The following is a 26,094-nucleotide window of genomic DNA, read 5'->3' on the forward strand; positions in this document are numbered from 1 at the left end:
AGAACTTAACATTTGAAGTTTTCAGTGCCTTTAAAAAAATCAATGAAACAAATAATTAGATTTTACTTTAATCATCCTTTCAACACTAGTCTGGATTCATCCTGACAACGTTCAGGGGGTGTTACACAGTCTGTCACTCGAACCTTGAACAACAACACCCAACCCATTTCACCTGAAACTTTTGCTGGAATTTATCAAATATTTCCTGACATTGCGCCTCTCCATCACCAACAAGCATTTTGGTGGCCAGCCTGCAGTGGGTCCCCTTGATTATAACTGCTGGGATGTGTTGATGACGAGAGTACCTGAGTGTTCGAGTGCTCTTGGGGGGTCTACGGGAGGATAAATCACTCCAGCAGCAATTAGACTTCCCTGAGTGCTTCCTACATACCTGTAACTCCACAGGCACAGCAGGCCTGAGGTCAAAGATCTTGAGGGTTATACACTGAACAGAAGAATGGCAGTAAAACAGTATATTCATGCGCCAACCTCTTACACATAAGAGTGCTAAGAGCTCAATAATCTTGGAGTGTCATCCCCTTCTAAAACATTTCTAGTTCACGTACTGTTTGAAGGGTTGGAGCATGCCTCCTTGCTTTATGATACGGAAATTTCTGCTTTACCTGTTCATCAACTGAGAGCTAAGGCATGCAGGTGTGTGGGTTAATTCTGAATGCAGAACAGAACTAGCCAAGGATAGAATATCTCACTTGCGAGCTGTAGGGCTACCATAAACGAAAAGCTGTATCACTGTCATGGACACAACACAAAGCAATAAGGAACTGCAGAGAGAGCAGCACATTAAAACATGAATACATGGGGAGATACATGGACACTAATGAAAGAATATTTCATCACCATCAAGGGTTTATAAAAAAGGCCCACCACTCTGTCCACCACGATCCACTAATCTGGATGTAGAGGATTTGAGCAGAGTAAGATGGACAAGGGAAATTAAGGCAGGCACATTTTACCAGATCATATTGCGATGATTTGTTAATAAAATGCAAAGCGACAGGCTTGATGTGAGACAGCGACTAAAGCGCGGCCGTGATTTAGACTTAATCCGTCATTATCCCGCCTTTGAAGTGACCTCGCTGTGCATGTTCCCACTGTGACCCAGAAGCACACTCGCAGCTTCTTCATTAGCCAGGATGAAATAGAGCCACAGCACACGCGACTTTGATGTTCTGTCCTGTCCACACAGACACACACACACACACATACAGGACACCTACATACATACACACTCACACATCACAGATATCCTTATCACTGACTACACTGAGGCATGGAAAAACATTATGGTTTTTAATCAATTATGGCTCTCACCTTTGGGGCAGCACATTCATTACATATGATAGGAGCAGCTAAGGGACAATATTCCAATTGCGTGCTGAGATTGAAATGAAAGAAATTGTATGGTTAGAGGGGAGACAAAGACTGCAATTTCGCACAGCTGAACATCCCTAGCTGGATTTACATATGTGCACACAAAAGGCCTACACCGCATGCGATTTTACTGATATAATTTATGTGTACCCAGTGATTTATCATCCTTAGATCACTGAGTAGAAATCAAGCACAGATCTCCAAAAGAGGTCCACACATGCTGCCAGTAAATGATAGCTGTTATAAAAGTTTATCATGGCAATGAAATGGAACGAATCAATCAAAAAGGCACAGGTTGCCGTCATGCAAAATGGTGTCCAATCAGAGGTAGCTATTTGCTACGAGGTAAAAAAAAAAAAAAAAGATTGAACACATGCAAAACATGCAGCAACACCGGCCTTTGTTAAAAAACAATCTGAGTACTTACATACTGTAATTGAAAAGGCAAGAGGTGTTTAAGGATTATTAACCAGGAAGTTTCAAAGAAGCGTCCCAGATGTTGCTGATAATTAACTATAATGTACATGTACCGGCATCAAAAGATGTCCATACACAGCAGACTGCACTACAGTCAGAGTATGTTCAAGGGAAACTGCGACAAGTTCATTGATCGTCATTAGGGGCTGGGATTTTTCACTGTGACACGAGACGAACAATTGGCAAATAATGCATCAGGTTATTAATAAATATATACTGTATGTCTCTTTTATTTCTCTGCAACAAAACGTGATATATTTACCACTGAGTGGAGACCATAGGAAAGTGAATATCTGGTACAGTATGACCTGCTCATGTTGCATTTCCTGACATTTAGAGTTTGATGGCCCTGAATTAAACTGTTGATTACATTAAAGTATTGACAGAAACTTAATTGGTTTGGGGGGGGGGGGGGGGGGGATACAACGATGTGTCCTCGAGTTTCTCATCTTTGAGGACTTCTTTTCTAACAGGAAATGAAACAAAAAAGGCTCCTACAAGTAAACTTCCAGCAGGTGTCAGTAATCTAATGTAGTTACTAAAGTGAATACAGTCCAGAAATACAGCTTTCCACCTTTCACTAATGGCAGTGTCAACTCCTCTGGTACTCAGGGGGCAGGCTAGAGATCTTTTTTTTATATATAGATGTTGCTTGGGAAATATATATAATGGAAATATCTAAATGTATCCAAGTAAATGTCAACTAAATAAATTACTTATTATGTAAATTAATGTATATTGAAGCTTTCCTATAAAAAAAAATCTGTGACCCTTAAAGAAAGAACCCATCTGTGTATTTGGCACAGTCTGCTGGAGTCTACTCCCTTACAAAAAAGGTGTGAGTACCCATGCGGTGAGCTGCACAACACACGTTTGCTGCACGGTGTAGAAGTAGAGTCCTTTCCCCAGGCAATGGCCCGTCAGGCCAGACAAGGAGGCCGGGTGTTAAAGTGTGAGCCGGGTACACAGAGTAACAACAGGGCCATCTGCCCTGGGAATGCACACATCCATCTTACTAAGGACAGCCAGTCTGGGAACAGATAAAGGGGAGAAAAGGCAGGGGGAGAGAGAGACAGAGGGAGAGAGGGGGACAGAAAAGCAAGCAGTAGGGAAGAAACAGAGAAAAAAAGACACATTTGTACATGTATGTATGTGCACAATGTCTTGGTGGAGGGGAGAGAAGAGAGAAGGGAGCAGTGGATATAACAGCAATCTAGACTGGTGGCACCATCTGCAAATAGTGAAGGCTGAACAAATTACAATAAGCACGTTTTTTTCTCTCTACTGCTGTCATTTACGGGCGTACAAAAGCCTGGAGACAACATTAACACCTACAATACGAAATAGGCAGTCAGTGAAAAGCAGAAACGTTACTAAATGAACGAGCCAACTTTACTTTTAAAACTAAATTTTGTCAGCTAATACAGATAAGACAGTAGGAACCTTATGGGAGTAATGTTTTCAATTTAATATTTGTGCTTTTGTTCATAATTCATTATGTATTTGCAAAACAGATTGCTGTGCGCTTTTATTTTATCAAGCGTGACATCAGGAAGGTCAGTTGAGAGGACAGCAGTAAGTCTCGGCTCCCACCGTCATCCCTGCTCCATAACCATCTGGATATGACTCTAAACACCGCAGTCAGCAATCTGGGTGCAGTGATATCATCTAGCATTCTCTATTTGTTTTTATTTTTAGACCATTTCCTCATCACTGTATAATCAGTATATATGGTCCCACCGATATGCCCCCCCCCACCCCACCCACTCCCCTCTCTGTCTCTCTCTCTGACTCCACATTACCTTATCACACTGAGAGCTTTTAGCTGTGCTTCCAGCCATTAGCTTCAGACAGTGGGTAGCTACCAGGCTGGAACAGAGAGAGAGGGGAAAAGTGGCCTCCCGGTGGCTCTGGATGATGTCACTGGTGAAAAGGTCTTTTTATAACACCACCTGCCCATCTTGTCTAAGAGGAGGCTCAACACAGGTCTCAAGGCATGTGGAGCCTCTGTATAAAATGACCTTCAGCAATTTTTCATTTCACTTACACAACATACAAGAGTTCATAGACACAATTGTCCTATTTAGTCTGTAACTGGAGTGTCCTATAAAACTTTCATAACAGCCACTATGTGCCTTTGAGCAAGGCGCTGAACCTGCACACATAAGCTGCCCAATAGCTTGTGATACAAGACTGACGCATCCTACGTCAAGTATTATTTGCTGTAAACAGGTGTTTGTAGTTAATCTCCCTGGGTAAAGCTTAAAAAGGAAATGTGTACTGTGTATATGCAATGCACCAACTATTATTTTGAGTGCTATAGATTAAATTGCACACTATAATCTATCATTTATAATCACTACAATTTCATCACAGCAAGCGAACAGAATTAGTAGATGTCCGTCATTTCCAGACAACTTTGTGGACACTTAAGCTCCAAGCCTCTTTCAGAGCAGAATAGCTGATTTAACATCACATTGAGAACAACTGTTCAGCTGCTTACTGAAGCGTTTGAGCTGGTCAGAGTGCCTGCCGTGTGAGACGGCTGACGTGTTATTGACAGATGGCCAGGCTCCCGCCCTCCACGGGAGACTTCTAAACCAAACAACTACTGGATACACTAAGGTGATCCTCACATCAATATCAATCAATTATTCACATATTTGTGCTGGCTCGCGAAAAGCAGCTTGACTGCATTTCATAAGTGCTAGACCGACATGCATTTTGTAAGAGGGGGAATGGAGGGAGCCCAGCTATTACCCTGCGTTTGATCCTACAGTTGTGGTGAACTAAGTTTCGCACTGTCACAGCGTGACATAGAATTGCAATTAAGTGGGTCAATGATTCTTATTGTCTGCATTACAGCCATTAGCTTTTATGGAAGAATACATCATGTGCGCCAGTTCTATATCTGAAGTAACATGCAGAGAAGCCTGTTTTATTCATTTTCAAATTTCTTTCGATACAAAACCGAGGTCAAGCCTTAAACTTTTCTGCAAACTAAGTGCACTTGAACTGAATCCATAACTAGGGAGGAATATTTTTGTGTGGGCGCCTCAGTTGTAGTACATGCTGGAGAGGAAGAGAAGCTGTAGCAATAGTACTGTAGTTATACAAGCAGCTGTGTCTAGTGGCTTTGGCAGTACTTGAGGGAGATCTAGTTTATTATTCCTTGTTTAGTCAGCCTCTCTGGACTTTTTCCTTGAAGTGCTTCATATGAAGTATAAAGTAAAGCTCTACTACACTGTGTTTAATATGAGGTGCTTTGGTTTGCTTTAGTACATACCATCACAAGCTCTCTTCCACCGTTTCCCTCCCTCATGTGACGCAGAAATATTAAAGCTGTGCCCCGAGGTCAACAGCAACAGCCCTCGTTCTACCCATCACTGTGCCCTTGTGTTCTTCATAGCCACCACTATGAGAGGCAGTGATTCATTCTTTTGATCCACTCCAATATCATTAAGTTATTAGTTGATTTCAGTGGATTTAATCAGCATAGTAATTCCTCTCCATGGGAAGATAAGTCTCTCTCAAGAGCAGTTACGCCGTCCACTATGCCTGCTGATTAGACACAAGCCCCCAAAATAATTCATCAGAAAACTGCAAAAAATAATTTATCAAAAGTGCTTCTCACAAAACCCGCTCAGGACCTTTGCTTCTTAATAATTAAACTCTGCAATTAGGCATCTTACCATGCACTCAGTGTGAGGCTCCATGTAATATTCATAACCATACATAATTATGCAATATATTCACTGAAATAAGAGGCCATATATTCACGGTGGGGCTGTCAAGAGGCAAGACATTTTTATTTGGTTTATAACACTGTTTCATCTTATACATGAGCAGCTGGCTGCTGGAGACAGAAGAGAACGAGGATGTCTGGTCCTTAGCAGTCTGACACTGTATTCTATGGCTCTGGCTTTTAGAGGAAAAGAGAAAGAGAGAGGAGGAAGGTGATGAGTGGTGATGCTCTCACCATGGGAACTACTAATATCAAAGTATATCTGCTGGACACAACAAAGACATACCTTAGTGGTATCATACATTGACCACACTCAACACAAGACGCAGAAAGAAAGAGGAGGCATTAAATTAAACTGGAGTCGAGACGGGGTGCTGTCTCGGGATGTATTGTATGATAAATTATACATAATGCTCATCCCAGCATGGTACAGAACTATAGAAAAAAACAGTCCCGAAGCCCTTGATGGTGCCTGAAGCAAATAAGCAACAGCAGCGGTCTACAGTGGACACACTGTGGACAAGGTTGGCTTTCATCTTGAGACGCAGTTCAAAGCTACGGGCTACGTACAGAACAAACTGGCAATCAAAGCTAATGTGTAACTGGGCAGTGGTGCACTTCACAGAGCCTGTCATCTCGAGTGCCGCGGAGATCACACGCAGACGCCTCTCTCGCATCACAATGGCTGATTTTCGACACACAGTCTTTGGAACTTATTATTTTTCACCATGTAAATGTAGGAGAAACTTATTGCTGTTGGTAGCTGCAACCTTTAGAAGGCCTTTCATGACATGTATATGATGAATGAGAAGAAAAGCGTACATTTGCTTCCAACCTTACTGTAGTTAACAAAGGCTCTCATTCTCCCTCAGTGGAGCCATCCCCAAGGATATAATTTGTTCTTTGCTTGAAACTCCAATATATATTCTGTATGTACATGTGATTACTTTAGTGTCGTAAATATCATGAAGCTCTTTGTGGAGGGATTTCATAACCATTTGATATCCACACCAAGCGTCTGTAATGCTCACAAGTTGTTATAATGTGTTACAATAACACTGAACATGCTGTATCCCCATATGGTTGATGAACACTGCTGTGCTCTATATGGAGCTCAACTACACTCTGCATGTTTTATGTATTTGAGATTACAAGTTGAATCAATGAGATATTTAATTAGTAGTAGTACATACCTTTTGAATGAATGTCATGCAGGTCAAAGCAATGCATGTTAATTTTTCATTTTTTCTGTAAAAAAAGAAAATATGTTTATATACACAAACATTCAAGAGTCAAAGCTTCCTCTCAAAACTTCTTAAACACTTAGTAAAGAACAGAACCAGTGTGTTTTTCTGTCCCCATCACACGCTGTACTGCAAAACAATGACCTTTTAGAAAATGACACAATTTTACTGTCGGTATAATACAGATGTGATTAACATAAATAAGACTTAAAGTCAAATAGGCGTAAAGGTCGTCACTCAGGACTAGTCTCGGGTCCGCAAGGTGATTTACAACAACTTAATTTGACTGTGTGGAGTAATTTATCTGTGGCAGAGCAAGCCATGCAACTCTCTGCATGTCGTGCACGCATACAGGCGACAATATGCCATGACTGCACACACCTCATATCTCCCCAATCAGTCAAGATGCTTTACAACTTCTGTCATAGGGCCTAACAGTTCTCATAAATTACAAGGCCATTGTACATGGTGCCAATAACTTTTGAAGGAGAATCTCAGCCAAAGTGAACCCAGTAGTATCTCTTGCTTTTATACATGGAAGTCAAGATGGAATACCCCTAGTAAAGTATATGAAGGAGGCAGGGCAAGTACTTTGATGGTAGATTTGCTTTTAGAAAAAGGCTTCCTATTTTCACTCAGCTGACAAATTCCTTTCAAGGGTAAAAACTGGCCCAGATATTGACATTTTGATGCAAAGCAGGTGGCAGGCGGGTTTGATTCTGTTAGAGATCACTTGCATTTCCTTTCACATCCCACTTCCCTCCACTGCGGCTCTGAGTCTCCTGTTAAGCTTCGCATCTGTGTCATCCGCAGATCCACTGTGACAGCTAGGGAATATGGAGGCATGAATGATGCAGAACCATTCATAAACAGCAACAACAATATAATGTTGATAGGGACAGAAATTCGAGTACTGGAGTCTGCAGGCAATAATGTACTATGATTTATTTCAAATGCCCCCTGCAGTGTCCATTGATATTGTGCAGGGAAATCACTGCCAGTACTGGAGTGTACATCAGGCTGCATCTCGACCTCTAGTGCTTTCAATATGAGGATAATTGAAAGAGAATACATGTACATACGTAAAAATCATGCACACATTTGGGAGAAAAATGGATGACACGTGAGTGAGGTAGGGAGCCTGCTGTTAGCACAGGATGCAGTGATTTTCCTGGTGTCACACTGACAGGCCGAACCTCAGATTGAAGGGCAGACAGTGATAACCACGTGCAGGGATTCATACCCCGTTCCATTTAGTCACCTCTGGAATTTTCACAAGGAACAATTGAAGATGCTGGGAAATCACTGAATGGGCCTCACTAGCAAAGCCTATGTTTTTGAGGCAATTAGAATGAAATTGCCTGAACCAGATGAAAGGCACATTCCCCCAACAAAGGAGAATGTCAAGTTTACATCATTGCTTTGGTTTGTGTTTTAACACCATGTTATCCCCCCTCCCCCCATAATCAAATGTGTATAGCACTTATTCTGTATTTTTTCAGATGTGTTCTTCTCTAGATCAATCAAATAAAAGTCAGACCATGCAATTCTAATAACAATAAGAAATCACAGAGAAAACAAGGTACATATCCCTCTCATTCTGTCTGAGTGGTTCCAAATTACAAACGACAGGGGAAATATAAAGAGCGGTGAATAATCCCAGGCTCTCAGCACGGCACACCTTGATGTGCAGGTGCCTTTAATACTAGAATAAGTCATCTGAGATTGGGGAGGCAAAAAAACCCACTCAACCAGATGGTCTCCATAAAGCATGGCGTAAAGCTCTCCCAGATGTTGAGAGGTGGTTGCGGATCCGGTGACATGCAATGTGAGGGAGGAACTGGTAATGCAGAGTGTATTAGTGGTCTCTTTATGGGTGCATTAGGTGCTGTGGAGGGGAACACAGGGGCCGCCGCTCCTGCTGCCAGTGAGCTACTACCAGGCTTTATGCTTTGATGAACCTACCCTTGAAAAACCGGGACATCCGTGACCGTATTCTGCAAAGCCTGGAAGACCCCTCCCTCTCTTTAGCCTCCTGGAAAACATAAATCAGTTTCTCATATCATCATCTAGTCATATTCAATGCATATGCAGCTCTAATCGGTAAATCTGTCAGCTTTCTCCCCTTTTAGTGATATATAAGATTCGTAATACTCTCCCACATATGCAGTAAATCTCTGACAAAGCCTATGTTTCTTAAAATTCAAAAGACGGTGAGCTGCATGAAGCAGAGAACTTCACTTGAAAATAGATACGGAGAGTGGAGGAGCAGTTCAGTTTAGGACGTCTCTGTACTGAAAGCATCAGTGCATTCCAAAGTGTCGTCTCTCTCCTTACGACTAAACTGCGGCCCAGACAGGCAGCCAGAATAAATTTCCCCAGTTCATTGTCCCCGCTGAGGACTAGCAGAACATCCCAGTCTGATTAATGGCTGTACACTGTCTAATGAACAGTAATTGAATGGTATAATGCAGTAGGTCCTTAAAAGCCCAGAGGAGTCGTCTTCCTTTGCCTAGCTCTCTAGATATGCAAGACAGTGACATTGTCTAGAGTTGATTATAGTTGACCTTGCATGGAGAGAATAAGGCCTTTGAAATGGCTAACCTAAGCTTCAGGGAATAGGAGCACGGAAAAACAACTGAAAGACAAATGAAATGGACTTGCATTGGAAAAGGAAAGGAATGGATCAATGCAGCGGTCAATAACGATTCGATTTTTTATCACAAAATTCTTACAAAGAGGAAGACAATTGATCAAACATCCCTAGCCGTATTGGCATTTCTAACAATATTAATTAAGAAAAAATGCTTAGCTGACTGGTTGATAAATCAGCCAATATTGTTAAATCAAAACAAATGATAGTTGTAAACACAATACCACACCAGTGAGTACAAATCTACCCTTGTCCACATTTCCTCTAAAGTGTATGACATCCACAACATAGACAGAGTCCCCCCTCATGAAATCAATCAGCTCCTTAACAGAGTGCACTCTAAAGGAAAACCCAACCTTCAGAAAGCCCAACAAAAGTCAGTCAAGTGATTATAAGAAAAGCTTTGATAAATGTGCATCAGGCTCCAGCCCGCCATCCTTCGTTCTCTTCCACGGAGATAGCTTGCCTTCACTCCCAGCGGACATCTCCACTTGGCAGAGATGCTGAATCTCGTTATTCTTTATTTGGCCTGGACCGCACAGGTCAATATCACACGCACACAACTGCCTCACCGGTGTACTGTCTGTAAATGTATTCACTATTTAAATTCAATGCAATAAATCATTTAAAGCTTCAGCTGAAAATGTAATCATGTAATTGAATTTGGTCATCAATATCTACTATATACATGCACATATACGGAGTACACGGGGCATTTCACAAGCGCATATGAGCACTGGAGTGGGAGGAAATCTGTCCGAACTCAGCTCAAAGTATGAGTCATAGCAGTGCAGTTATCGCTCATTATTATTCACAGCCCTCTAAATGATGAGGTTGCCGACAACGAGACAGCGACAGTCTGTTTGGCCTCAAAGGGAAAAGAGGAGAGTACGCATGAATGATGGTTAGACTTTAAGTTTTTAAGTCTCACCTGCAGCATCATCATTTCTGGTCTGATGACAACTACAAATATATTGGAATCCTCAATAAAACATGAACATAAGAATTGCTGCAAAGCAAAGTGTTTGTGTGTTCAGATTCCTTTATGATGCCTACTGTAGCTTTCCATAGTTTAGGGCTGAATGCCGTTTTCAACTGGACAGCTTGGACCAAAAATCCTACCTTCTCCGGACTCTTATGTCTTCGTTAGCTGACAAATCAAAAACTGCTTGGCAGGATGGTTATTGCAAAAACTAGCTGAGTCTGTACCAGGGATTATTATTATTATTTTCCATTATCTAATGGTCTTTCCCTGCAATCCATAGCCAATCTGAATCAGCAACATTCATGTATGACTAAAAGCGATAAGTAATGAATTAAGCTATTGATGAGGTCTTTAGCCAGGGTCATAACTGGCCCCCAGAAGTCAATAATTACCCCGATAAGAATATCTTTATTGCAAAAGTGCATACGGCAGCAAAATCATCACCACACCAAAACATTCCCCTATGGTGTAATTGCCACTGCTTGAAATTATAGTTTTCATTAAAACAAAATGTTCAAGGTTATTGATTGCTTAAATAAGACTCAATATCTTCTCATTTCAAAGCCGAATGAAATTGCTTGGAATAGTAATATCACCCAACTATTGTGTGCATTCATCACAGTTACACTGCTTCACGTGGCTGTCCCTCGAGGATTATTAGAGCAAAATAAGTGTATTTAAATGAGTGTAATTTCTAGGAACCATGGATCCATGCAAAAACATCTGTATACACATCGCAGCCCTACTTCATCACTGTGAACATACAAAATTACCACAGTAAAGGACAGACATCAAATACAGCCACATACTGTTATGGGGCTCTACTCTAATCACAAATACACACTTCTATGTATTTTTTCCAGCTTGATGCTGTGATACATACGGTATCTGTGGCTGCAGCTAAGCTCTATAAACTCATACTACATAAAGTTGTACGTGGGGCTCAGGTGTCTTTAATCCTGTGTCTCCAGTATCAGACTCTGCCCTGAAGAAAGGCTGCGCTAGTAAATACCAAGTACACAATACACAGAGAGAAGCCATGGAGACAGAAAAACAGGTTACACACACACATTAGAGAAAAGTATAGTTGCTGGAAGCAGGTCTATGTGACGCTCTTGCAATTATGGAAATGGTGATTACCATAATTGCTGGTTAGACCATTTTTATGTGACCTAATCCAAAAGCAAATGAAAAAATTGGACATAATAATAAAGTAAAAATGAACTAAACGTGAAATAGTAACTACATGAAACTCATAATAAGGGTACTTACATCCTTCCTGGAACCTGCAGACAAAGACCTCTGCAGACACGAGCCATCTGAATCATGGAGGGAGGCCTCGCAGGGACTCGCGCAACAACTCCCATCCTCAAACTCCTCGTCAACTATCTTGGCCTCAACCTGCAGGGAGGGAGAAAACAAGATCCCCCTTGGCTTCCATCGTACTGTACTGCTGTATTGATTTTTGCAAAATATTTATATATTTATGTAACTTGTTCTACTGAGCATTTTTGAGTCTTATTCCGAGAAGAAAATATTGTACTGCACTAGAAGTATATTCTCGATTCTTTCTGAAGCTGAAAAACACACAGAACGGTAAAGCTTAATAGGGGGAAAATGGGGAGAGGATGCTATAGCGGCAGAGACGTTTTCCATCTCAACCATTCATTTTTCATCACATGTAAACAACATGCTGTGATGTTCATCAACTTTTAGACTTCTGTTTGTATTCACTGACAACAAGCTCAACTGATGAGCACAGTTAGCATATATTCAAGTTAAATAAAATCAGGCCAGGTGGCCTATGTTTATCTCTGGTGATGTTGATCATAGTGTTTTTAGACAGGGATCAATTCTTACTTCCTGTCAGATAAACAGGACCAAGCTGTTCAAAGATTGTATGCTAAAGCCCTCATCAGGCTGCAGTGCTGCATGGGGCTGTGCTTTACCTGATCAATTGGCAGGTCCACCTTCAACTGGCGATCTTCCTGCACCTCCGCTGCTCCTGCCATCTCACTTCTTTTGTTTTGTGCATTGAACACGCTGCCCTCTGAGAAAAGTGATTAATCACAATTACCTCATCTGCTGGCAGCCACCATCTCATTCTTCTGCACACTCGTTCTCTCTCTCTTCTCTCTCTCTACAACCCTCCATCCCTCACTGCCCTCCTGTCCTCTTCCCTTTGCTTTTCCTGTTCAACTTCACAAGAGATCAATGTAGCTGTCAAGCCATATATTTATTTAGAGTGGTCCCACAGACGAAAGGGCCACAGAAAGCCACAGCTGCCCTGCCACAAATATGGCCAGCCAGCATGAACTTTCAGTCCAGGGTTAGCTCCTGACAGTGACAGGTTGCTCTTGATGCATGTGGGGAATAGCTTATACGGCAACGTCACACTGTTTTTCCTTGTAAACAAACTCCTTTTTGTCCGTGGCTGCTGGATCTGATACGAGATGGAATGTGAATAATTAAACACACTACTGAGCTTGAATCTACTTCAATAGCCTTAAGTAATTGAATTTAAATAATAAATAACAAAGCATGGTTGATTAATCAGTGATAAAACAAAACGGAACAATGTATGGAAAATGTATGCGATTAATACGTTTAGCTCAAAGAGGCAATTATACAGCTACAAAACATGTATACTTCATTATGTTTTTCAGTCGAGCATTACTTTTGGATCTCTTTCTAAACTCACTCCAGTTAATAGACTTATGGAAGAAATCTGGTGCCAAAATCTGATCCTGTACCAGATGATGCTTGTAAACACTAGAACAAGAACTATTGCCTCTATGAAAGGTTCTAAGAGATGATTTAGTTACAAAGAAGACTTGTGAATTTCATCTTTAGTGATGTGTTTTGTGGGAGGAAACCATGGTAGGTATGTTAAAGTGTCCAACATGTGGCCAGGGAACAGTACTCTGGTCTACCAACAAACAGTATCATCATCATCAAGGATGGCAGGTTCCAAACTGTGACAATTAGCCCATCTATGCCACCATATCATGTCATGTTATGTTATATGTGGTACAGGATGAGTCTTTCAAGTTGAGTCACTGTATTACTGTGCACAGATGGTAAAACAAACCCATCAAACGACAACTACTGAATAACTGCACAGAGGAAGCAAACATGCAATTACTGTGTATTATGATAAACAGTCATTTTTTAAACAGAGCAACTGCTACAACGTGCAATCCCATCAATCTAAAGGAGGATTTTGTCACTTTTATTATCTTTTGTCAGCATTATTTGTGATTAATAACTTATTACCATTTTCATCCCCGCATCAGGAGAAAATTAGAGCATTTTGTTTCCCTCCACATAGTTAACAAGGCTTTCTGGATACATATTCAACAAAATGACCTGAGTGAATTCATCTATGATTTAAGCCCCCTTGACGTGTTTGAAGTCTTGTTGTGTTTATTATTCACAGAAAAGAGGGGTGTTTCTTTCAAAGAGCTGTGTTCTGTTTGGACTTAAAAGAAGAGTTTGAGAATCCAAAGAAAGCTCCTTCACCTGCCAAATGTTAGTTCTTCTCTATGTTCCCAACACACAGTAAACTCATATCCTCGTGTGCTCAAATGGAGCCCTACACATGCACACACATACTGTATCCAAACACGTGCATATACATATACATATGTCTTCAAAGGCCAACAGGTTTCTTCATATAGTCATAGAGACAAAGGTGTTGTTGGGGGACAAGAAACACTATGGAGGAAGGGGTTCCTGGAGAGAGAGACGGGAAGAGAGATATTTCCATAGAATTGCTCTGCTTACCCCCTGTCGAGAAGAGAACTGGGTTTCTGGACACCTGCCTCTGTTGTTTGGTTCTCTCCAGCTTGGCTGTGTGTTTCTTCATCTGGCCCCTGGCTGTGTGCTCAAGGTCCTCTCTAAAGCCTGTGTGAGCAAACTACATGAAGAGACAAAAGAGAGGAGAAAACAGGGGCACAGGTTAAGGCATATTTCCTCTGATTTCTCTGTGATTCATCATCGACTTTTTGCTGTTGTTTTGTAAAGAGGAAAAAGAAAAAAAGACAAAACACATCGGGGCAAAACTTGTTTCTTCTTTTCAACACTTTTTTTTTTTTTACATTTTCCATTGACCTCAATTTTTCATGAGCTGATATGCTTTGTAGCACCCTGGTGACTCCTACTGTATTGAATTCATCTGGTTCCAATACATCGTGCACAACCTATCAATCACTAGGGAGCGTGGCAAACTAATCATTTATTGATGAAATGGGGCAGCCATGAATTTCTAACTGCATTTGTCTTATTTATCAAGCCAGATCAAACAATGAAAATCCAAACAAGCTTAAAGGGAAAGGGAGGGAGTTGTAGGGAATAACTTATTCTTCAGCAGCAGACAGCAGAAGGTTATTGATGGAGAGGGGAGGGAAAAAAAGAGGCTTGGGACTTAGTTGCATGGTGGGAGAGTGAAGGAGTGAGAGAGGAAGAGAGAGGGAGCAGTGGGGAGAGTTCAGAGTGATGTTCAGACAGCAGGGTACACATCTGAATTAATGCTTCCACAAAAGGCAATTTTCTCCTCACAGGCTCCTCATCCCCTCTGTAGGTAGCAAGGTGAGGTATGTCTCCCTTACAGAGAATGAGAGACACAGACACAGAGAGTGGGAGAGAGCAGACTTAATGTTTCTTTTCAGCTACAGAGCTCTTTACTGCAGCTGCCTGGCTGGATCCCTGGGCTGGCTCGGGGGATAGTGTAGTGATCTCAGGCTTCCACCAGAATACACTTCTGGCAATGGTGTTTGCAAGCTCACTAACATGGACTCTGGGGACTAGCAGCGTTGTTTCTTCACTTGTTTGCTTTCTTTAATGCAGAGGCAAAGTCTGTTGATATTTTTTTGAATTTCTACAACCATTGGTGGGCCGAGGGAGAAAAATAGAACAACAAAAGAAGAGTGAAGTTTGCCTGGTATATTCAGCGAAAGGAGAGTTGAAACAGAGTTCACACTCCAGCGCTGTAGTGTCCACATAACCACGCAAGATCAAAGACAGAAGAGCAGTGGCACTGTCGCAGCAGTAATCTGCTAATTCAGTTTCATAACCTCAATTCGTCTGTGAGTGATGTGAAACAACTTCGCGATAAAGTTCAGAATCAAAATACATCTGGGCAATCAAAAATTGAACAGCTTGTTTTCCATGTTTGCAGCCTGGTGGTGAGATGTAAATAGATCTTATTTAAATCAACAAAGTAAAATCAAGAGTGTCTCACTCAGGGAGGGGAAAGCAGAGGACGAGGGGCGCCTCAGAGCCAGGAGAGTACAGTACAAGTAGCAGCACAACTGGAAACACGGCAGTGGAAAAGCTGAGGTCATCTCTCCTCTCGTTCGGCATTACATATCTACAGTACCATATCCTGTGGGAGCAGACAACTGTGTGTATCAGGAGGCCCCAGAGAGAGAGAGGCCAAGAGAGAGAAAGAGAGTGCTAGAGTTAGTGTGAAGGGGGCTCAGAGGGACCGAGCAGCAAATAATCTGTGGTCCTCTCAAGTAGCAGAGAACACGAGTCAACAAGAGGACACCGTGATATGATAGCCAGGGGAAAACGGGGGTCCCAACCAATTGGACTGACAAGCCTCCAGCCATACTGGCTGTGGTATCAGTAGGAGCCACTCCCATGGCCGGGTCCTCAGTGAGCAGACATGCTGGCAGAAGTGAGGGGGTATAGTTTTCCACGGGGCATTGCTACTTCCCCTTCACCAATGAGATCATCCAGAAACAGCGGAGAAAGAGGAAAGCAGCAGCAAGTCATCGCTGATGTCAGGGAGAGCAGCTATTTAAGGTTTAGTCAGCCTTTCTCTGCTGCTTTTCACGGGATGCTTCGTGTGAAGTGCATGTGAAGCACAATTGCACTGCTCATTATTATTACTATAATATGAAAGTACTTTGCTTTGATGCACATCATTATTCTCTTTTTCTCTTTGCATTCCTCTCCCCCTATTCATTTTCTCTTTATGCTATGTCTACCTCAAAAGTTTCTACCTCATCATGTCTGTGAACACCTAACTCAGCATATATGCTTGCTTCCAATGGGAACATGGTGTGCTGGAGAGTTTCAATATTACACTCTGCAGAGCCGTCAGTTTAGACTTTGGTGCTTGCTCCAGACCAGATGTCCCATTCAGCGGTGCAGAAACGCTCCGCCGGCGGTGCAGACAGGACAGGACAGACGCCGTTCCCATACAGGGAGGTTGCAAGAGCAAGGTTACATTTTACACAGCCTCAGTGGGCATGTTTAAAGGATCTTTTTACAGGCATTTCAAACCAGACTGCTGTTGTTTTGTGAGGTCAAACTGAAATTAATGACGGACATGACCCTATAAATGTATGTGTAATCAGTAAGCTAAACAGCTAACAGATCAAGACAGAGTGGGCAATTTTGTCACATGTATCTTTCCCCTCTGAAAGGTCCTTATTAACTGGTCAAAGCATGTTTACAAATTCATGAGGGATCAGACGTAGAGGCAAAGGGAGTAAAATGCGGCAGCATCATGTCCACTGAATGACTAATACTACAATGAGCTGGTGAATGCAAAACACAGCCATAGCTCTGTCTCTGTCTCCACCTCATGGCACTGTGTGAAATGGCAAAGGCAACGGGCTGAACAGTGTTTCAGATTTTCCTACCTAAAGACTGAACCTCAGTTAAGCAAAGTTTGATAACAGTGTGGTTTTCATACATTGTTTTATGCTTGGATAGTTTTTAATAAGATGAAGAAATTTTACAAATAAGCCACAGCATTTAGATGGAATGTAATATATTACTTATAAATATTTATCATATTTCAGTAGTCAACCACAGATACAGCTAGAGATAAGGCACAGAGCATTTTTCTCCATCTGAAAAAAATTGGCATCTGCCACAGCATTGACATCTTTCATGGTTAGAAAAATCAGATGTCAAACACATCTCTCACAGGGGGCCCCCCATCTCCACCTCAACCTGCTGAGTGGGCAAGTTCTTATCTTCACCGTGTGATTTGGTGTTCATCTCGGGCCCACAGCAGCGCAATCCTCATATGGATTCAAAGCACTTCACTGTCTACTTAATCACAATACAAATTGTCCCAGTTCTGGTTTGAATAAGAGATTCTTTTTTTGTTTTCAGTCAGTGAAGTCCCCCTGGTGCATATGATCTGTCTATGAGGCTCACTGCACTTGATCAAGTGGGCCAGCCTGTCTCTGTGGGGATTACCCATCAAAGTGGAAAGCAAAGGTAACTCAATGCCTCCTGCAGACAGTGATTGATGATAGCGCTGTTTCATAACGAATTGCACCCCCACAACAAGTCTCACACATGGGAAATGTTAATTGAAATGCTGTGTGTGCAAAGATACGCTTTTCAACTGTGATACCAAGGTGTTGCAGCAATAAACTAGAGGGAATTTAGCATGTCGCGAGAAAGTGAACAACCAGATGGCAAACTGCAACCCAACTCTGAAGCAACTGTACTCACCACATCCTGTGCATGTCTTGTCTTTCTAATAGCAGGAAGGATGTCTTGGCTGCAGGGGGGAAAAGGGAAACCAAAATTGGCAAACATATTTTCTCTTTCTTTTTCACATCAAAATAGGGATCCAGTGTTTATTTAAAACCTGTTGATAAAAATGTACTTCATTGAAAATCATACGTCACATACCCTCTGAACGCGTAGTTTTCCCTGATTAAATCTCTGCAGGGGATGCACTGCTCATACGGGAGAGCTTTGAACTTTTCTGCACCCACTGCGACATAGTGCTGGTTGTTCTCCAGTTCAGTGGGACCGCAGACAGGACGTCCATCTAACGTGAAAAGCCTGGGAAATAAAGTCAGGTCTATTATCTTAATGCAGAAAAACTACAGGTTATAGCTTTGCGTGGCTTCACTGGTACACGACTAACTTAAAACTATTAGGGCTCATAATGTACTGATGTCAGACATTACCTGTACACAGCACCAGTGCGAAGACGCACCTTCTCCGTCACCATGGCTAAAACATTTTCCCAGCTTTTCAGAGTATACTTTGGGATCCGTATTCGAGCTGGAGGAACCAAGATATCTCCGTTGGTAAAGACACTATGAAACACAACAAAAAAGAGAGATACACAAAGAGATAATCATTCAACTGTTGAAGAGGAAACAGGAAGAAAAACATTATATCTTTACTATGTTACACACATCAAGATAACTTTGTATCCATCTTAAAATCAACACTCACTTTATCGTGCAAGACTCATCTGTAGTTCTCCTCCAGCGAGCAGAAACTACTATTCTGCTGTGAACAACAGGTCGGATCTGAAAAGTTTAAAACTAGGGGTCAGAAAATGTATATGGACCAGTGGTAAATAAGGAATGACGCATTTTTAAGTCTCTGACTCAAACACTGATGTTATGTGTGATAACTTGTGTTTATTATCACTGTTTGGTATGATTATTGTCATTTAGACCACTGTAAAGGAAACTTTGTTGCACTAGTAGGTTTTAGGCTTCAGGCACCTGCGACCTCCCAAAAAAGCTCCGTATAAGACAATATGGTCATATACAATATAGCACCTGAAAATAAAGGTTATACTTAATTTAATCGTTTTCAGTATAACTGATCAGACATAAAAAAGTGGCATTACCTGTTTTTTCTTCTTATTCTGTGGCTTCTTGGTTGTTATCTCACAGTAGCTGGAAGGCATTAAAAAATCATGTAAATGACTCAAACCCAGGCCTCAGGTGCTGCAGTTACTGATGGCCTATAAAGATAGATGGAAGACATCTCTTGACCTGATAATGCCAATTAAATTAAAACACTTACCTATAAAAAAAAAAAATCAGGTTATACAGCTGAAGGTCGAATAGAAAGTGATTTAGGCATTTTGCTAACTGACGTTACACTTTATTATGTTAACGTTATACTATAAGCATACTGGACGGCACCTTAAACTGCAACAGCAGACTGTAAACCCACATTTACACTTTCTTTAAGACACGTCAAACCCTTAAGCACTTATGTTAATGAAATGGAGATATGTTTTAAGGACCATGGAGTAAGTTACCAAGCCAGTCAAATGCCCACCCAACAAAACAATCAAACATATAGCGTTTTAAAGTTAGCTAGCTTAAAGACACCTTCTCAGGGGCCAGGGTGGAGCCCGTCCCCACACACACACACACACACACACCTTACAGCATGGTACCTACTCCAGCTTTTTGTACTGCTCGTTTCCGGCTGCTACATACACACTCCCATGCTTCAGGTCGTCCAAATGCTGAACCTTGTGGCCCTCTGTGGGAGTGTACAGCTTCCTCACAGCGCCAAACGGAGCCTCAATCCCTCTGGTCAAATAGGTCAACAAGTTGTCAAAGGTCGACACCTGCCGCGGATTCACAACTACTTTCCTTCCGGGAAAGAAAGCATCTCCGTTCCTGTAGACAATTATTGTTTTTGTCGGCGGCGTATCACCTGTTGTACCCGGCATAATTATATCTAGCTAACAGAAGTCGTTTAAACCATAATGGCTGCCTGGTGTTTAAAGTAAATGTGTCGCTGGCAGGTGTGTTGAGCCTCCAGAGACGTAACTGGAGATAGCATCTGATATGGAAACCACTTCTTCCACGAGAGGTGTAGCATCAAGAAACCTATCCACTATCCGTCTGTATTGTTGTTTGCTAGTTTCTTCCTTCTGAATGCAGCTAACGTTAATTTAGTGTTTGGTTCCAAAATTTAAGTGTTACCAAGGCAACCAGGAGGGAAAATAAATCAAGAATTAAGATCAAGACTATTTTAATTAGACTTCTGTTATGTACAGGGTATCAAATGTCCAACAAGCTAACATATTTGACCTATATTTAATGTTTTTATTTCTTTGCATTCTTTGTTTATTTATGGCTGTGATTTTTATTTATTTTAACAGGTGTTTGGGGCCATTTTATTTTGTCAGTGGCCCTGAGTCCATATTTCTGGACCTCCATTAAGTGAACCAGAATACTTGATGATCTGCAGTTTTGAGTACTGACGTTGGCATCATGTGCTGGAACATGGGGTGAGTTAGTGCTTTGCAAGATAACCTTATTATTGTATTAAAGTTGCAATAGATGATAAATCAGTTTGACCATTTTGGAACAGAAAGACAGCAACACGCCTCGATATAACATACCCTCTATTGCCAACTGAATAAGGTTACAGTAGGGCTACTTTACACTTCAACACCACCTTTGTCCAACCCCTCCTTTGGTATGTTTTATATGTATGTTTTATATATACTTTATCTACACTGAATACCTTTTTACCCCTTTACCACTGTAGCCATGTGCTGTAGCCATATCTCCCATTTGCAGGCCAGTTTTTCATCACAGATTATGTGCCAGTCCACTTCTAGACAGAGCTGTCCAAATTGTTTACCACAAAGGTAACCAGAGATTGCACCAACAATGGCACCTAATTGGTTTATGCCAGACAACTCCTGGTCAATTAAATGCATAATTCATCTCAGCATTAATTATTCATTTCTTAAGGGACTGGTGCTGTGCTTTATTAGGAGAACTGCATCATGCATATTCAAATTCCTCTTTTTAGAGGGACTCAATAGGATATCATCTCAGCTGGGATGCCCATCCTAAAAAACAATAGCAGCCAGGGCTGTAAGACAACTTCTATTAATCACTAAACCATAGAGGATTTACAATGATGAAAATGTCATATTAACCTAAAGTATGTAATGTCTTGTTTTTGTCATTCAGGAAAAAATGTTGCCTTATTGTTACCAAGTGTAATTTATTATTATTTTAAACTCTCTTGTGTTTATACAGTACATTATTTTTAAATGATAGTCATGTCACAGTGAAACTGTGTGCTAATTTAACTCAACACTGTATGCCAGTGTGTTTAGTCCACACCATCAGATTTAAATCACTGCTTAAGATACATTTCAGCATTTCCTTAAAGGAATATTAATATAGAAAAATCACCAATAATTATGTCCAAATAAATATCCCTTAAAAAAATCAGTTAAATCTGCTGTGCAGCTTTAAAGTCCATATGGTGTTTTGTTCAAGTGGTCGCATTTTGTTCTTACTGATGTTCTTCCAATATAACAGTAACACATGTGTGACTATTCAAAGGAAAGACTCCTGTGTCTTGTCAAGTGGAGAATCGAGGAGTAGCAGTGGGTGAGTTTCCTTTGTCACATTATGTAATCACTGTGCTGTGGTGGGTAAAAGTTCCCTGTGGAGTTTTATTGTAAACAAACCAGAGTTGTGTTTACATTCACTATTACTCACCCAAACACATTGTGTGTGTCCATGAGGTCTAACAGATGTGATGAATGCATTTTTCCTTCCTCACAAAACACTTGCAAAGCAGATTTTTCTTTAAAAGTTTTAATCCTGAATTGTTCACGTCCATGTTTACTAGCAAACTGTCTTCTTCGTTCCTGCCTTTGCGTGCCATTGCTGCTTGTCTTGGTGCATTACCTGTCGATCAGTAGAATAGTGTCAGACAAGACACACAAAACAGGAACCTACTCACAGAAAAACGGCTCCCTAGCGCTACTAGAGGTCAAAAAGAGGTCACTGTTTAAAGCTAGAAACTGGAAAGTGGCTGTTGTAAGATGTTGGATGTAATTGCGCTGCTCCCTAGACAACACATGAGACAGAGATTTTGTTCACTCATAAGATCTTTTGCATGCTCCAGTGGGGGGAGGTCTTATCTATTGACAGTGGGTTAGGGTTTGGAAATGTAGCCATGTTTTCGGAGTTGTGGTTATATGCTTGAACTTATATCCAGTATGTGTATAACTTAGTTTGGCAGAATATAACATATACACAGTATTTATGCAATACCACATAACAGCTTTAAAAACGTAATAACTAAGGTAACATAACAGCTGTAAATAATTAAATGAATGGCTGAATTTTCTACTGCTTCAATTTCAGGGCCCTGGTATTGTGCATACTGTCACACTGTCATGGCGTACCGGAACACTTGAATAGAGCGGAGCCATCATTAATATTTTTCTGCTATGACAAGTCAAAATGTCTCGGGTGAAAAAGGCCCATGTAGCAGTCACAGCCACTAACGGTACGTCCCATTACAATGCAATACAGTTTTCATCCACTGGGTGGAGGCTGTCTCACACTGCTGGATGTGGTTCAGCTGCTGCACTACATTAATGAAGTCCGCTCAGGGGCAGAAAATAGTACATTGACACTGTTTCTCCTTTTCAAATCATTAGTGAAAATTTATTTTACAACAACCACCACATAACTTATTATATGAATATGAATATAGAATGAATATTGCTTTCCATTTCTCTGATTAAAAGCCCCCAACTGGAACCAAAATCCTTCTTTAATTTCATGTTTTATGCACAGCTTTCTACGTTTGCTTATTTGTCTTGCATGTTCATGGCACTGTTGCAAATATTGCTTAGTAGATAGTTTGCATAACATAAAAACTCAATACATTGCCTGGCATGCTGTCTGAAACACTAATGAATCACAGAGTATAAGAATAAGGGTGTACTTGAAATGAGTAAAATTCTCACACAAAATAACAAAACCTCTGGATGTTTTGTGAGTTAAGAAAATAAATAGCTGACAAGGTTAGCCTATAAGGGAAGGAGAAAGTAGAAAATATACTAGTTTGCACAACTTGCATGTCATTTTGTCGTCCTATTCACAGATAGAATATATACCAACAAATACCTTTTGTTCCGTTATATTTATCTGTTCTTTAAGCAGCATCTTTAGCATAGACTGAACTCAGGCACTGTCTTTGTCAAATTCACAAATAAAATACATGGTAGGGTGGCACGCCACATCAGTCCACTCCCCAGAGGCCACCATTTCAGCACAGTCCTCATCGTCATAGGCGTTGTTGGGCTCCCCTTTTCTCCATTTGCTGAAAGTGGTCATGGGGGAGAGATCCACGTAGGTGAAAACACCCTCACGGTGCAGGTCATGAATGCCGATGTAGACTCTGTTCAGGCCTGCTTCAGTTATGTACCCAGCGATGGCCGTGTTGGCTCCCTCATCCTTGGGCATGGCCAGGTGCCCCCCCCTCGTCTGACAGTAGACCTCAGCGTCGGAGTAGCGTTTCTCCTCCTTCACCAACAGATAGACCTTACTGTCTGTCTCTTTTATGCCAGCAACAGCTGCAGGGGAGGGCAGTGCTGAAAAATGAGCACTTGTATTTCTATACATTTCACATTGACATGCCCAGCATTTGAGGATAACAGGTGAAGCAATAGCATGGATACAAGAACTGATAATGATGGAGATTAAATGTCAAAATGTTTTCAAAACACACAAGTAGAATGAATGAAGAATGCTACGATCATACCATTTTTAATGAATTTCAGCTCAGAGGAGAGCTGGGTCACAAGAATGTCCATTTCTCCAATCATCTTTCTCATTGGTGTGCACTCACATGATACACCTGATAAGGCAAAAATGTGGGGGATTACCACACGGCTGTCTTCATTAGTCCTCAAATTCCACCAAATGTGTCTGTCTAATCCTGGAATAATCTGTTTGACAAATGGAACAACACGGTATAATATCTCACCTGGATCTCCGTTAGGGCCCCTTGGACCTGGATCCCCCATGTCTCCCTTTACCCCTGAGATATGAAATGTAATTATTCATAAAACATGAAATATATATAAATACACTTCATTCATTCCTAAACAACTACATATGAAGTACATTCCTGCGTGTTCGAATTACCTTTCATTCCACTTGGTCCCACTTTTCCATAACGTCCCATTATGCCTTTCTGACCTTTGAGCCCAGGTTGACCTGAAAAGAAAAATATGTAGTTACTGTGCAATCTATTTAAAAATCTATTCATGTTAGACAACATTTCTGTACCTTAAAAGACCACAAATTACTTTTAGTGCAAATAATAACTGAAATCTGTGTAATCTCCTTTTAAATAGTATGTCAACACCCTCCACTCCTCATTAAGTTCTTCAGTAAACACTTGTCCACAGCAGTGGATTCTGCAAACCATTTCTCCTCCAACTTCTCACCCAAATGTAAACACTTGGCCATCTCTGGATGGCCTGGTAGTGATGTAACAGCACATTATCAGCCCAAGCAATGTGATCTTTACCCTTGTTGTTCTTTTTCTTTCAGCTTAGTGGTAGTGGTAGTGAAGAAATAAGGAGCATGCATAAGTTTAGGTGTGTGGTAAATGTTTTTTTTCCCCCCTGCATCGGGAAACAAAAGTATTCTGCAGTTGACTCCCTTTGTTGCAAAAAACTATACCAATCTCTCCAGGAGGGCCAACTCTTCCCGGTCTCCCCGGTGCGCCTTTTTGTCCTTTCTCTCCTGGTTCTCCTTTTGCAGAAGAACAAGAAAAATATGAAGACAGATTCCATATTTTTGTTTTCTCTGTATGGTGTGCGTAAAGAAAGTGTGTAGAGCAGCATGCCTTTGAGTCCAGGGACCAGGATCTGAACAGTGCAGGGCTCCTCTGCCAAGTGCTCTCCATACGATGTCTGTAGCGTTAGTAAACTCAGCACAAACATAAGTATCATGGGCAATAACTGCTTCTCTCCTATCATCCTTTACATGGGCTGGTTGGTGGGTTACACTTGAGAAACAAGAGAGATAATACAAATACAAATCATTTCACAAAATAACTAAAGAGGTAGTAAAGATATCTTCATGAAAAATACAGTATTTCACAACTGTAACAGACTAATTGTTTCAGCAGCAAAACGGTAATGCTGTTAAATCCATAATATATTACTTTAAAGTCATTATCCATTACATCCAGTTTGCAGGCTGCTGAATTCCTGAGAGAACATGCCTCACTTGCAAAAACCCCCATCACAGATTTGAAGCCATTTAAGAAAGAAAATAATTTTTTTAAACCCATCCATACATATCCCTCTAGATGAGTTCATGCTTGATATAGATAGTTAAGGATGGAAGCAACATCCAGAATCACATTTGCCTAAACCAAAGACATATTCAGCTATTCAGCATATTTTTTGTTATAAACTTTGCCACCCCTATAACAGGAATAAATATAAGCCCAGAGAAAATAGGTTTAACGGTATATTGCATTTCAAAATCTGGACAGCCTACCTGTAGAGGTATTTCCACACAGAAGTAGAGAAGTATTGCCAGCTTGCAAAGACTTGCAGGAGCTTTGAACACTGGTGGTCCTACAGAAACATTTCATGTTCCTCCACAGGCACAACAGAATGTGTGTGATAGGACATTTCATAAACAGTTCACAGATAAAGTCCAAAGCAGCTGGGGCCCCACAGATAATTGGCTGGGAAAGTAGTCGAGTGATTGACAGTGGAGGGGCCTGATAAATATACTGACACAACTTCAAACTAACTTCAAACCAGAAATTCAGAGAAACAAGTTAATCTACAAAACCTCTTAAATAATTTCACAGAATTTTTCCAAGATTCGTAATAACTGTATAACATTTTAACATAGCCACCCTAAACTTCTCTACCCATGTAGCTGTAGTATTGATTTATGCGTGCTTCAGTTCATTTGGGGTGTCTGAATTCTTTCATGAAAGTAAAAATGTATTATGGGTTGTGTGACACTGGCTGATGCGTTTCACTGTA

At 41.0% G+C, this 26,094-nt stretch overlaps 2 protein-coding genes across 2 annotated transcripts; both read right to left on the reverse strand.

Moving 5' to 3' along the window:
* Positions 1-7,587: 7,587 nt before the first annotated feature.
* LOC139298167 (doublecortin domain-containing protein 2C) lies at positions 7,588-19,971 on the reverse strand. The gene is made up of 11 exons (XM_070921060.1): positions 19,694-19,971; positions 19,129-19,177; positions 18,723-18,799; positions 18,449-18,580; positions 18,165-18,320; positions 17,982-18,030; positions 14,283-14,415; positions 12,446-12,546; positions 11,769-11,897; positions 8,824-8,893; positions 7,588-7,685 (listed from the first exon to the last, which is right to left on the reverse strand). Exons 1-11 carry the CDS (start codon positions 19,969-19,971, stop codon positions 7,588-7,590), a joined length of 1,272 nt encoding a protein of 423 aa, XP_070777161.1.
* A 3,283-nt stretch (positions 19,972-23,254) lies between these two features.
* colec11 (collectin sub-family member 11) lies at positions 23,255-25,062 on the reverse strand. The gene is made up of 6 exons (XM_070919798.1): positions 24,930-25,062; positions 24,764-24,835; positions 24,221-24,292; positions 24,060-24,113; positions 23,835-23,930; positions 23,255-23,646 (listed from the first exon to the last, which is right to left on the reverse strand). The coding sequence occupies exons 1-6, from the start codon at positions 25,060-25,062 to the stop codon at positions 23,255-23,257; spliced, it is 819 nt and encodes a 272-aa protein (XP_070775899.1).
* Between the last annotated feature and the right edge of the window lie 1,032 nt (positions 25,063-26,094).

This window comes from Enoplosus armatus, chromosome 15 (assembly GCF_043641665.1).
Source record: "Enoplosus armatus isolate fEnoArm2 chromosome 15, fEnoArm2.hap1, whole genome shotgun sequence".
Classification (NCBI taxonomy): Eukaryota; Metazoa; Chordata; class Actinopteri; order Centrarchiformes; family Enoplosidae; genus Enoplosus; species Enoplosus armatus.

Bases quoted from the DNA above. Each gene is read 5' to 3' on its own strand.
- colec11 (XM_070919798.1), bottom strand. From the start codon at position 25,062: ATGATAGGAGAGAAGCAGTTATTGCCCATGATACTTATGTTTGTGCTG. The intron at 24,836-24,929 runs GCATGCTGCTCT...CTTCTGCAAAAG, and splicing joins CCTGGTCCCTGGACTCAAAG to GAGAACCAGGAGAGAAAGGA. The intron at 23,647-23,834 runs GTATGATCGTAG...CCTCCCCTGCAG, and splicing joins GCTGAAATTCATTAAAAATG to CTGTTGCTGGCATAAAAGAG.
- LOC139298167 (XM_070921060.1), bottom strand. From the start codon at position 19,971: ATGCCGGGTACAACAGGTGATACGCCGCCGACAAAAACAATAATTGTC. The intron at 18,800-19,128 runs GTAATGCCACTT...TAAACTTTTCAG, and splicing joins AGAATAAGAAGAAAAAACAG to ATCCGACCTGTTGTTCACAG. The intron at 18,321-18,448 runs GTAATGTCTGAC...TTTATTTCCCAG, and splicing joins CGCACTGGTGCTGTGTACAG to GCTTTTCACGTTAGATGGAC.